At 39.4% G+C, this 14,300-nt stretch overlaps 1 protein-coding gene across 4 annotated transcripts in view; it reads right to left on the reverse strand.

Annotated features, from left to right (window-relative positions):
* LOC145784646 (semaphorin-3C-like) overlaps positions 1–14,300 on the reverse strand; it is a 110,247-nt gene that overhangs the window by 68,322 nt on the left and 27,625 nt on the right. For all 4 annotated transcript variants that reach the window (XM_082596514.1, XM_082596511.1, XM_082596513.1 and 1 more), the window contains exons 6-7: positions 6,886–7,005; positions 5,852–6,009 (exon numbers count right to left, since the gene is read on the reverse strand). In XM_082596514.1, coding sequence (XP_082452640.1) covers positions 5,852–6,009; positions 6,886–7,005 — 278 coding nt within the window. The remainder of the gene's footprint in view (positions 1–5,851; positions 6,010–6,885; positions 7,006–14,300) is intronic.

Raw genomic sequence — 14,300 nt, forward strand, 5'->3', positions numbered from 1 at the left:
CTACTTGAGCCTAGAACCTCTGTTTGAGCCTCTATTTGAATAAGGTAAGGACCTTCTGATGATCCGCAGTAAGGGTGACACAGACTTCATAGGCTGTAAGTAGATTCAATAGTTTTTATTGGCGAGTATTATTTTATCAACTATCAATGTGCTAACATTCAAATTGCAAGATGAAAAAAGAACTGAACACTGAAATAATTGAACAATAAAAACTGTTAAAGAAACAGTACAGGAAAACGTTGAACCAAAGCAAACTATATCTGCAATCGACTTCAGCCTTTAGCATTCTGAAGGATTTTGCACGGGCAGGGCTGCGATTTTTGCCTTTTTCGGTGACGAGGTCACTCGACACGCGCCATCACTATTCAACAAACGCCGTGCGTTACGAAAAAATAAAATGAAAAAAAGGGAAATAAAAAGGAAAAAAATGAGAGAGGACTAAACATCGTCAGGTCGAGGAACAATCGGGGGGGGGGGGGCATCACATGATGCAATCATAAGAGTGGTGACTTACGTAAACTTTCTTGCGCCAGGTACTTCAAAGCAAGGTCTAAACGCGACGCTTCACACGAGAAACTCCCAAGGCGTCAGCGCCACCATTTTGAACACTGCGGGAGAATGCTTTGATCGAAGTTCCAACGCCTGGCATCAAACATTTCGCAACACACATTTCATGCTATTCGACACAACGGGTTTCTTTTATAGATGAAATAACCTAGGCTACGTAGAGTTGTCAACGTCTATGCCAGTTTGTATTTCGCCGTTTGACATAATTAACAATATTGCTCTGGTAAAATGACTGTTGGATACTTGCTATGAAAGTTTTTCACATGTAGAAAACAGCCTAGTTTCCGGCCAGACGTTCAGAAATACAAATGAAAAAAGCCGCTATTTTTATGGAAAGGAACATTTTGAACACTGAGAGAAAATGCTTTGATCGAAATTCTAACACCTGGCATCAAATATTTCGCCACACACGTTTCGTGCTATTGGACACAACGGGTTTCTAACTTTCTTTGAAGTAGGCTACTTTTACTTGTCAACGTCTATGCAAGTTTGTATTTATGTCTGACTTATGCACTTGTTGTTCCAAGAATGGAGAATTTTTTTTGCAATGTGAATAAAGAATGGTAGACAGATAAACACGGTTGCAACTCGACTTCCTTCGACTAAAAATGTTTCTGTGATTACGTAATGGGCAATTTTGCACTTGCATTCACAAAAGCACACAACTCAGCTAGCAAAACCCGTCGTTTTTACATTGATTCAACGTCTGCAGACGTTGAATCGAAAAAACGAGAAGCGAAAAATATACTAGAGTAGTCTATCAAGACCGCACTGTTTGATTTGTTGTGATGTAATAGTACCAAAAGTAGCGATATGCACGCTGTTGCGTTAATTCACCTTAAATAACTCAGGGGGGAAAGTAAGTTAATTTTGGGTTACCTTTAAATTAAGTTAACAGCACAAATCGATTTAAATTTCCTGGAGGATTATATTGCGTAGGCTACCCAGACAGCAAAAATCATCATTTTACATTGATTCAACGTCTACAGACGTGAAGTCAATGCAAAAACAACGAATTTTGATGCCTACCTATCAATGCCCAAGAAGAAATTTACGTTTGTTTTACGTTAATTCGACATCTAGCGACGTTGAATTATCATAAAATAACGTTAATTGTTCAACCAGGTACCGGTAACAAATTAATAGCTCACTGCGAGATGATTGCCTCGATTTACGTTTACACTAACATAATTTCGGCACAATTGGGATACTGCGTGCAAACACGAGTCTGTTTGATAAAGAACTAGCTGTCAGAATCGGAATTATCAGAAGTTGTATCGGAGGATGAGGTTGTCGCGTCGGCACTAGAATACTTGAAGACGCAAAACTGCCCGTTCGTGAACGTGCGATGCCATATGATCGGAAGCATTACTTTACTGCCAAAGAACCATTTATCGAATTTCGTACTACTTTTTTAACTGACCCCGTAGCTTTTCTAATTCCAATTTGTTTCCGTCATAAAATTCTTTACAAATTTTGCAAAATACCACACTAACTTTTCCTTCTGTTTAATAATCTATAGCAGGTAAATTCTACTTTTTAACTGTCTTCTTTCACCATAATTTATATTCGCAATGACATCGGTAAACAATAAGCATTTGATGAAAAAATAACTTTTGCGTAACAATAAGCTGGTATTTATAAGGTTGCAAACTTTTTACAGTTCACAAGAGCATTGTCAGCGCATAAAATAGCTTGCGTGATGCTCTGGGCTACCGCCGTGTGGCACGCGATGAAGCGCATAAAATTTCGTTTCATTAAACATTAAAGCATACGGCAATTGCCGCCGTAATCCAAGGTTTGTTGATTTGGCGACGGCAATGTTTTTGCCGTCGTAGATACAAGCTAATTTTGAGGGCTGTATACATGTCCGGTAGGTACATAACTTAGAGCTTGATACTCCTTTGCAATCACTCAACCAGCGTGCGATTAAAAGCTTAAGTAAGTGACTCTGATACCACACAACTTGTGCGATAACTCGCGGCCAAACGCTTATAATCTGACTCTTGTGACGTCATGTTACTATTCGACAAACAAACGCAGAATTTTTGGTCGTTTGATAAGAAAAAATCGCAGCCCTGTGCACGAGTAGGCACTTTAACATAGGACAGTTTTCTGTGCGAACCAGCTACCACCATTGCGCCGCGGCGCATTGGTTAAGAAAGTTAGGACAACTTTCCTTATAAACTCAATTGATCACAGTCATTAGGATCCTTCTTGCACTCAGTTCAGTTGCAGAAGAAAAAAGAACATTTGCAGAGGGTGGGAATCGAACCCACGCAATCGAAATGACTATTCCCTTGCCCCAACCTTAACCCATTAGGCCACGCTGCTTGTGGCGATACATTCACTTAATTTTGCTTGTATCAAAATTTTTTCGAGTAGATCGGTCAGAATATCACGTGCTGAGTCGCATGACTGAAATCAGCTGATTCTTAAGGAAAACTGTCCTATGTTAAAGGCCTACTAAATGAAAATTTCAAACGAGAATTAAGCATTAAAATGCATAAACTGAACATTCAAGAACACATTTCAAGAAAAAGTGCCGAAAAAAATTTGTTTTCAGTGGCGCTGGCAAGGCCCAAAGTACAATGTTTCATTTATTTTAATTTTTTTCAAAATAACCAAAAGTGCAAACACTGCTCGAGAATACGTCACAAAAGACAGCAATAACAGAAGCCACGTTACCACATCTGATGTTTTGATGTTGAAATCTGATGTTTTGATGTACGTACAAACATAGCCTACAGTCAAATCGCCGCAGTAACAATTATTGCGAGATCAGCTGATTGCTAGTCTCTAGTGACGCAGACTGTACAGTCGCACGCTTCGCTGCTCAAGCCCTATCTCGTTTTGAAAGCTCTGACAAAAGCACGTGCGCAATGGTGGTCAGACCGCAATGGGGCAAAATTTTATTGAAAATCGTTTTATGGTAGCATGTTAAACAGAAAGAATGTGGAAAATCGCCAAGTCAGGTTTTTCCTTTAGTATCCCTTTAAAGAGCCTACCTTTGCACAGTGTCTAGAGTCCAGTGTTTCCCAACCTTTTTTGAGATGTTACCCAAACAAATGTAGCGATTATGGCATATTTCTCTTGATATTTTACTTCGTAAAATAACTTAACCAATATGCTCATAGTTCTATTGCTTTATTCATTACTTTTTAGTAAGATTTTAGAAACAATCACTGCAAGAAAAAATAACGTTTTTAGTGTATTCTAACCAAATTCCGCGGTAAACAGCAGAACTGGCAACTAGCCCAGCGGAATACAATATGCTACAAACATGCAGAATGCATTGCGACGTCACAAACAAAAAACAAAAGCCCTTTGCAGCTGGTGGCAATGGTGGCAATCATTCTTTGTTACTGCAGCTCGTACTTTAGATGAAAAATTTTTTTTGGAGTGATTGCTTGTAATGGAGAACAAAATTTATTTTTTAGCATGGTTGTGGTGCCGCGTTACCCCCCGAAGTATCGCATATTACTCCCCGGGGTAATTTATCCACAGGTTGGGAACCACTGATCTAGTCTAAACCAGGGGTCACCAACTGGCGGCCTGCAAACGGTATCAGCGCACAAGTATAACCAAAAATACTTTTCTAGAGGAGTTAAACAGCATGAAGGCAAAAAATACTTTCCGGGAAGCATATTTTCGCTTTGCATACGATTCCACCGACCTACCAATCAGATTCTAGTTGTAGGTAGGGGTTGTTCAAAGTTATTCCATTGCGATGTCCAGCCACACTGTCCCAGTGGTTGATTAAAACGTCTGTTTTCGAATTTCGAAAATGTCTGTGAGCATAGGGTTGCTTATTTTAAGTTTGTAAATGTCCTGTAAACACTAGTGTGCGTTTCACCGTTATTGGGTTTCCCGAGCAGTATTCCTTTATGCAAGTTTTTGTTGGCAAAATAGGTTGGTGTGCCAAAGTCGGTGTGCCAACTCAATTTATAATAAATTGGTAAAATATTATATATAAATTTAAAGACTTTTTCTGGTATTATGAAAATATTTAGCTTAGTATTGCAAAATGTTGTTTATCAACAATTCTTGTCATGGTAATAAGCACCGCAAGTGACATTGGTCTAATAATCAACGAAAGACGGTTTTATAGAATCCCACAAAAAGGATGAAAAACCAATTCATTGCTTTTTCAGAAGGAACACTGTTCATGAGTTACGATAGAAACGTTTTTTCAGTGATTTCCGCAAGCGTTTGTGTCATGGAGCCTGGTTTGTTTCTCCATGTTATTGGAACTTATTTTTCGCTGATATGTTTGCAGGTCACTATTGTTGCCTGTATTGCAATGTGTCAAACATTTCCATGTTTACTGAACTGTTAATGGTAAGATATTTTTTGTGTAGGGACAGTAGAATATCGGGACGACTCACTTTACTGATTTTTCCTACGAAATGGACAACTGGAGGGTTACTAAGAAGTTTAAAAATTAGCATAACTGCACAACGTTTTCTTTTCTTTTAGGTAAATTCATTCTCATCAAATGAATTGCTATATTTGGTTAAAATTTTGGATGCAAGAAAATCTGCAAAACCTCACTGCAGGAGTTTGAGGCTACCTACTGTTGCGTGAAGTCTGTCCCTGCATTATCATGACTTGAATACTATTAAATGAACATCACATATTCCCTACCTTTATTTGGCGATACACATTTTGTACACACGTGGGCAGGTCATATAAACTGCACCTGAGTATGCGACTTATGGCAGTAGACCTCAAGCTGTAGTTGCATCAAAGTTTGTCAGAACATTGTGACCCTCCAGTTGTCCACCTCACTTTTGAGTGAGCAATCCTCTACTTCTACCATCCTTACTTTTGTGAAGCGAAGTGACAACACTACTCTTGCTTGGCGATGAATATTCTGACGAAATCGCTCGCCTCGCTATAAGTGCGCAAGACAAGCGGCCTTGTTTATTAGGCATTGTTAAAGAACTTAAAACTGTTGTTAAAGGAGCTTGGCCTGGCAGTAGCGTTGATCGACTAATTTTGTTGCTGCGGTATTCTAAGATAAATATTAACAACATGTAACGCTGGATACTGGGTACAAAATGCTTCTTTTCTAGCATAAGAGTCAACCTACCTAAAGTTTTATTAGTGCGCCCGCCACAGCTCTCCTAAGTGCCAAAGTGGACCGCATGCAAAAAAAGTTGGTGACCCCTGGTCTAGACCATCTATTTTTGCAGGCCACAAGGCAAACTCTTCAGCAAGAAGTCATAAATAAATGTTTATGTTTATCTCACAAAGCTGAATAAGAATTATTTATTTTGACCTCGCATAGCTTGGCAACCATTCCATAGCTTTCAACAGGAGAACTAGGATTCATTCCGAAACCGTCGTTTATAAACGCATTGCTAGTGTCCGTAAAAAACGTATAAATCTTCCTGTCTTCTGCACCCTCTGACGCATACATGCTATGAAAGACCGTATCTAAACACCAAAATTTAATCATTTACAAATAACAGAGTTATTAAATTAGTCAGTTTATCAGATTAAAACCAGGGGCGCCGGAAGCGAGGGGCAAGGAGGCGAAAGCCCCTTGACCTCAATTTTTCTGTGGATGGGGGGGTCAGGGGGGCAATGGTGCCCTTTTGAGGTCATGCAAGCTACTGTACTGCAAATTTTGCAATATAACAATTTCTGCTATTCACTTTTAGCCTAATCATAATCTTTCATCGTTGCCCCAAAATAATATTCACCACACAAAATTGTGTATCACAGTAGGTAACATCATTATAACATAGCATGATGCCCTTCTGTGCCATTGTTCTTTGTATACCGGACACTTGTATCATTACTCGATAGGTCTAATCAGCTGATAAATGAACATTGTCGCTATATCTTATCTTAAAACTTAAAAAAAAAAATGGCCTTTTAGCCACAAAAGTGCCCTTTTTTCACAATCCTGCCCCCTCCCCCCCAGTCAAAATTGTTCCGGCTCCCTGATTAAAGCATGATACAACACTTGCAACTGCTATTTTTACAATTACCTAATTCCTTTAATCAAAAAGCCAGGTGAGGCTACATTTTCTATTTTTGTAGTAAATTGATGAACAGTTGAACACGTGACCAAATGAACGAGATTAGGACCTAATGGACCAGAATGTGTACCTGTCTTGGGTGACGAGATCAATTTTAAAAAACGACTGATTTGTCGTATAAGCTTACATCTATGGGAAACATCGTCAACTTGGAGTGGTAAAAGGATATAACTCGGCTCTACAGTATAATGTATATAGCCTACAGATAATAGCAGAAAGTTTAAAAAGAAAGTGGCTTCCTTCAACCATTACAAGCCCAACTTACTGCTAAATCCTGAATGCCCGTTTCTGGCCGGATTAGCTTGCAATAAAACGCGATTGTTTACATAGCGATAGATCGTGCATCTCAGGTATGCTTGACAAGTGCCAAAGTACAGTTTGTCATCTAAAATAAAACAATATAATTTGTATATTTGACAATGCAAATGTGCAATTTATGGCAAACGGCAGAAAAACAAAACTTGTTAAAAAAGGTGTAAATATGAACTGACTATACAATTTGTTTGTTTCTGGGTAGCCGATTGCAGCAAAAATGGCAACGATAGACACCATGTTGTTAAAAACCTGTAATAAATGGATGTGAAACTTGGTGCTTTTAAAGAATAAATTCAGAAAAATAATCGCTTTTAAAAGGCAGTGGCTATTTGACCGGCGCCGGTCTTTGAATCTGAAACACTATTTGACCGGTCATGACGTCACTATATAGGCATTTTTTTCTTTTTCTCTTTTAAAGCAAAAGACGAGAAGAGTGCCTATATAAGTACTAAAATCTGCACTTATGTTCAACTGATTCAGTGGCGCGTAGGATAAGTCTCCGGCTGGTGCTCCAGAGGGAATGAGTTTGATAATACGCGGACACGTTCTTTTATTTTTAATTTTAAACTAAATTTTAACCCGAATTGACTCAATCGTTAGGCTGCTGTATTTTTGTCGTCAATTTTTAATTTGAGTAGCCTACAGCGCAATTTTTTATATCTTTTCAACTATGAGTAATAAAGTTAGAGTTTTTAATTTTCTGGAATTTGAGAATTTCTCTGGGCAATTTTCCGTTTGTCATAAGAGGATGTGACAAACGCAAAATTATCAAGAAAAATTCTTAAATTCAAGAAAATTAAAAAACTGTAGCTTTATTACTCATATTTGAAAAAACATAAAAAAAAGGGCTGTAGGCTACTCAAATTAAAAATTGACCACAAAAAAGCAGAAGCCTAACGATTGAGTCACTTCGGGTCAAACTTTAGTTAAAAAATCGAACTCATCCCCTCTGGAGCACCAGCCGGAGACTTATCCTACGCGCCACCGAATCAATTGAACATAGCTGCAGATTTTAGAACTTATATAGGCACTCTTCTCGTCTTTTGCTTTGAAAGAGAAAAAGTAAAAAATTCCTATATAGTGACGTCATGACCGGCCCCTGCTCCATCCCTCTCTACACCATAGTAAAACTCTGTAGATTTAAAACTGAACCAAAATAATCATTTCATTGCAACTATTGTACTGATAGTCACCAATGGCTAGGTTGGTTTCGCCACAAGCTATAGCCTAGTCTTCTACAAGATTGTAGGCTAAGAACTGTCAGGCATTAGCCTAATATGGCCTACTACAACTTTGAATTGTATCTAAATCAGTATATACTCTCTTCTCAATTGGAAAGGCTTTATACTCATTGATCAGGCAATATTCCAATATAAAGTAGCCTAGTTGCCTTGCACTATCACGCATACTAACGTGTACAAACAATCAAAAGGCACACGCTTTTATTACATAGTGTCCAAAGCAGAACACATGTTGCCATTTACAAAAAAAAATACTATTTTTTAACATAATTCAATAAAGTGTGTCACTAAACAACTAAAGTATCTTTTTACATACTGGTAAATTATCAAAAACTGCTTAAAACTACAAAGGAACAAGTTTTGCGAGATAAAATGTGTTAAAACTTGATCGTATTGTTTTATATGGCAACACCGCAAGAAAATATCCAAAATCTCAAAGTGGTCATCTTCAACGGCAGTGTTTTCACTTTTACGGAAATTTCCCTAAATTAGGGAAATTTGCAGTAAATTTTTGGCTGTAGGGAAATTTTTAGGGAATTGCTTGTTTTAGGGAAATATTTAGGGAAATTTAAATTTTACAAAACAAAATCAATTTTTTTTTATAAAGTAGAATTTGGTTGGTAATTTTTGAAAAAAAAGCTTTAAATTGAGGTTTTTTAATTTTATTTTGAAACACTGAAATTTCTAAGGAAATTTTCAGGCCAGGAGTCAGCAAAGTTGAAAATTTAAATTGCCTTGCACTGATCTGTATCGCTATGGTATAGAATTTATTCAAGCTGGCTGCTGCGAAGTGCCTTCAAAAGTTCAAATTGTGTTTTAGGTAGGCCTAGCCCATCTTTAAAAACGTGTTTGTTTAAGTATCACTTGTATTTTGTTGCAAATTTTTATTTGGTAGAGTCTTCTCTGACATCAAAATTCATTTTTAAAAATGCCTTGAAGACTCTCAAAATAATAAGTTCAGATATATTTAATTTATTTTTATTTTTCATTGCTGGCGCAAACATGTAGTGAACGGCAAAGTAACAAAAGGAAAACTAGAAAAATAACAAAAACATAATTTGCCGAAGCTTGACATTTGTCACATTAAAAACAAGGAAGCTGACTCTATGACTGTGGTCACAGCGGTAAACCATAATCTCTTCGTGGGAAAATTGTAACATAAGATTCCCGAATCCGTTCGTCTGTACGTAATGACCGAAAAATAAACACACTTTCGAAACGTCTATTCAAAGGTGTATTCCAGTAAAATTAGCCCGCGGCTATCGAAATCGAGGGGGTGCAACGCCGTACACCTCTAAAACTGTCACTACAATACAAATTACTTGGATAAAAGACGGAGAGTTTGTCCAGCTAGCAAGCACCAAATAAACCAGTTAAATGTGCGACCGACTTCCAACACACGACTTCAAGAATGAATCAGAAAAATTTGTGATAACTCAAAGGCACGCCAGCAGTGCGTGACGCAGCATTTCATGTCCAAACAGGATTCAACTGAAACAGGTTTAAACAGGTTTGACACGAGTCTTACGGACGATGGTGCAATTTTGGCTCATGTTTTAGGAATTTCCATGACGTAATATTCAGTAGACCCGAACGGTTTCTACATGACGTTTGACCAGGCGAACAACCGTCTGGAACATAGCGGCCCCTAGTTATGACAGTCTGACATGGCATAACTAAAAAAGAATTGACGACAATTGTGAGCCAATGAATAAAAACACATGATACACAAATTGTTTGAATCACTCACGTTTAAGTTAATACGCAAATACAAAGGGCATGCAAAGAATGAACAGCAATAAGAATAAACACGACGATACATGAAATTGGTACCATAGGTATTAGGTACACGCAAAAAATGACGCTATATACCATGGTTGCGATAATAACCGACTGTTCTGGGCTCAGACAAGTGTCGGCCACCGCAGACAAAACCAGGCTCAAACCCTAACACTTAGGTGTTCTTTACGGGGGCGAGGCACGAAATATCCCTCAACACATAGTCTACTTTCACTTTCCCCGTACTCTCATCATAGTTGCAGACGGCAACTTTAGCTCTACGAACCACAGGCTTCCCTTTCCTAATTTGTGGAACTACCTCATGCACCCTCCCAAGTTGATACTTCCCACGTTTACCAATGTCCTGGAGAGAACCTACCACTACAAGTTGACCAGGCTCCAAATTCTCGGCCATTTTTAGCCATTTTTTCCGGCCCTGAAGACCTGGCAAGTAAAAATCGATCCATTTACTCCAAAACTGATGAGAAAGTGACAAATTGAACCGATAATCCCTTCTTAGTTGGTCACGATCATGTGGTTGCCCAACAGCACAGTATGGGTCTAAGTATGGGGTCAAAAGTGAGGCAGGGGTGATGACAGTAAAATCCCTAGGGTCGTCACTCAAAGGTACCAAAGGGCGTTCGTTCACGATCCGAACGGCACTGCCTGTGTACGTAAGCAGTTCAATAAATTTGGGCTTACGAATTGAAGAGTCCAAAATGTGAAAAAATGCAATTTTAAATTGTTTAACCATTGCCTCCCAGGCGCCACCTTGCGCCGGAGCATACGGAGGTATAAATTCCCAGTTTATCTCTCTCTGTCTCAGGGCGTTGTGAAATTCAGCTGATCCTATCAACTCGGGTAACTTCTTAGATGCTGCCTGAAAGGTACTTCCATTGTCGGAATAGATAGCATTAACCTGCCCACGTAAATCTGTTAACCTTGTAAAGGCAAGTAAAAAATCACTCAGCGACAATGACGTAACCAGCTCAACATGAATAGCGCGAGATGCCATACATGTGAACAAGAGTCCCCAAGCTTTTTTGTGACTTCTACCTTCAACGAAAGTTAAAGGTCCAAGATAGTCTAAGCCGCAATCAAAAAAGGGTTTCCTATGCGCAGTTGTGCGAGACAAAGGTAAATCAGACATGAGCTGCCTTATAGGTCGAGCTTTCTCAATCGCGCATACACCACAGTCATTAAGATACCTCTTCACGGAGGCATTACCATTAGCGATCCAAAACTTCTGTCGCGTAGACAACAAAGTGTGCTGTACTCCACAGTGCGCATTTCCATTATGATGCGACAGTACAACAAGCCTAGTGAAGGGGTGCTTCGAAGGCAAAACAATCGGATGCTTTGCTTCAAGAGAGATCTCGGGAGAATTACTTAAGCGCCCTTCAATGCGGATTACACCAGCGTCATCTACACAAGGTCTGTACTTTTTAAGTGAACGTAATTCTTTCAACCGTTCCTTCTCACGTTGCGAAGCGCCAACACTACCTCGCTTTATCACTTCCTCAAGGACATCCGGCGATCGTTTGGTCATTAAATGTACCACATCGCCATACACGCTCTTCTGAACAAACTTCACAGCCAACTCTGAAGCACTGTTAAGATGCATCCAGTTTTGGCTTCACAAAGCTACGCTTTCTCGTTTTACAGCACAAAAATTCAACAAAAGCAACCAAATAAGCGATTCTCTTTTTCATAACATACAAAGAAGGTGCGGCCTCGATCAATCTGTGAAGACCACCCTGTCCAACGTCAAGCGACTCCTCTTCGTCACGAAGATATAGGCTATGGACAGGTACTGGAGTGGCATTTTCTACAGATGGAATTTCCTCACACTGGTAGAGAAGACTAGAACCATTTAACCACAACTCTCGAAATTCTTTCTTTGTAATAAGATTTGGCCTTGTGCCAACATCAGCTGGGTTCATATCGGTAGGGCAAAAACGCCAATCCTGGGCTCCAGACAACAATAAAATATGCTCAACTCGACGCGTAATAAACTTATTCAAACGTAAATCAGGGTTTTTAACCCACTGCAACACAGTACGAGAATCACACCAAAAATACTTAAGGCAGTCGGGCATCTTCAATGCCTCGTAGGCCTGCTTCACGAGTCTTGCTGTATTCAAAGCGGCAACAAGCTCTTTCCTAGCTATCGGCCAAGAAAACTGATTTTTTACAACAATGGTAGATTTACCCAGAACGAAAGACACACTCGGAACTCCGTTAACCAGTCTACGTAAGTAAACAACAGAAGAGAAAGCTTGATTCGAAGCATCACTAAACCCATGCAATTGATATGAAACAATATCATCCGGACTGCACACACCAGAGTTTGCAAAATACCATCTCGGTAACGAAAAATCCTTAAGCAGGTCCAAAGAGCGAAGCCACGACTCCCACTCTTTAACAAAGCTATCAGGGACCTCGGTGTCCCAATCAAACTTGTCTATCGCCAATTGCTGAAGTATAAGGCGTGCTTTTAGAAAAAATGGCGCTCCAAAGCCTAGCGGATCAAAATTTTGTCCAAGCTGACTGAGCATACTTCGGCGCGTGTGTTTAGCTAAGGGCTTTAAGGAACATGCGATACGCATCTCGTCAGACTCGGTTTGCCACACACAACCCAATGTCTTCGCTGATGGCAAAGTCATATTTTCAGTCTGAAAGTCAATGTCACGAATCAAAGGTGAAAGCATCTCATTATCCAAATTTGGCAAGACAATCATAGCCTCCTTGTTAGCACTCCACTTACCAAGTTTAAACCCACGGCTATCAAACAAAGCAATTGATTCATGAGTGATTTGCTGAGCTTCCTCTAAGCTATCAGCCGAAAATATAAAATCATCCATGTACATATTATTTGCAATATAGCAGAGAGTCAATTCACCAGCACTGCTGGGATTCTGCTCGATCATTTTCTTTATAGCCAAGCAAGCGATATACGGGCTACTCTTTATTCCCCAAGGGTGTACACAAAAACGAAATGGTACCATCCTACCATTTTCAAGGTCATCATCTTCAAACCACAATATACGAAACAAATCCCTTTGCGACTCAGGTAACTTTATTTGAAAGAAGCATTTAGTCACATCAGCCATGAGACCAAATCTACCAAGCCGAAATCTAGCCAAGACATCTACCAGAGGGTTTAACAAGTCAGGACCCGAAAACATTACATCATTAACACAAGTTCCTCGAAATTCAGACTTGCCATCGTAAACAATGCGCTTTTTTAATTGTGACGTAACAAAGTATGGTAAATACCATTCAAATCCCTTGACATTTCCTGCTTCACCAGTACGCTCAATATAGCCATTTGATTTAAGATCTTTCATGGTGTCAGTAAGGAAATCACGAAGTTCAGGTTGTTTTAAAGCTTTCTTTCTTAAAGCAGCAGCTTTATCTGACGCCAACACAAAATTGTTAGGTAGATCAATATCTTCCTTCAACGGAGCAGGTATCTCAAATCGACCATCTTTCAACTCAATATTCGGTTCAACAAGTTCTCTAGCCAACTTATCATTGCGAGACAATTCACAGGTTTCATTTTGCAACGTCAAATCCTGAATGACTTTATTCAGGTCTGCTATTTCCATATCACGAGACTCAATTTTACGCTGAAAGCCAGAGATGACATCCGACTCTGAAGACGTCTGCACTCTGCACACTTTAGCAACGCTTTCATCTAAGGGTGACTTACCACCACAAGCCAACCAGCCGAGAGGAGTGAGCAAAGCATGTGGTTCACTACGATTTTCACCAACACGCTCTTTTTTTGCACACATCAAATAAGCGTTGTCGTTGCCAATCAGTACATCTACAGTACTACAATCATTCAAATGAAACATATTCACGTCATGAAAATGACGGAAACCATTTAAATCTTGTTTATGCGGTAAAGTTTTAACATCATCAGCCCAAGCTGGGTTAACCACCGAAGTTATATCACAAAACAGTTCATCTGTCTCTAACGACTGGATGTTGAGTTTGACAAGGTCAGCACAAGTAGCTTTCTGACCAGCCAGGGTATCCATTTTAAACGACGCTTTATCGTACGGTTTAAGATCAAGTTCACACACCAAATCACTCGAAACAAACGTCAACTGCGAACCAGGATCATGCTGACAATACACCAACTTCGATTTGCCAGTCATTGGATTCAAAACACGAGCAGCAGTAACGCGGTTAAAGGCTGCTTTAACATTTCCAATCTTAACATTACGCACAGGAACTCTGGCACGAGCATCATCTTTCCCAACCGAATCCAGAGAATCACGTGACGTCACATAAAAATCATGCAGAAGAAAATAGTGTTTCCTATCGTTGTTAG

The sequence above is a fragment of the Aplidium turbinatum genome, chromosome 15, assembly GCF_918807975.1.
Source record: "Aplidium turbinatum chromosome 15, kaAplTurb1.1, whole genome shotgun sequence".
Lineage (NCBI taxonomy): Eukaryota > Metazoa > Chordata > Ascidiacea > Aplousobranchia > Polyclinidae > Aplidium > Aplidium turbinatum.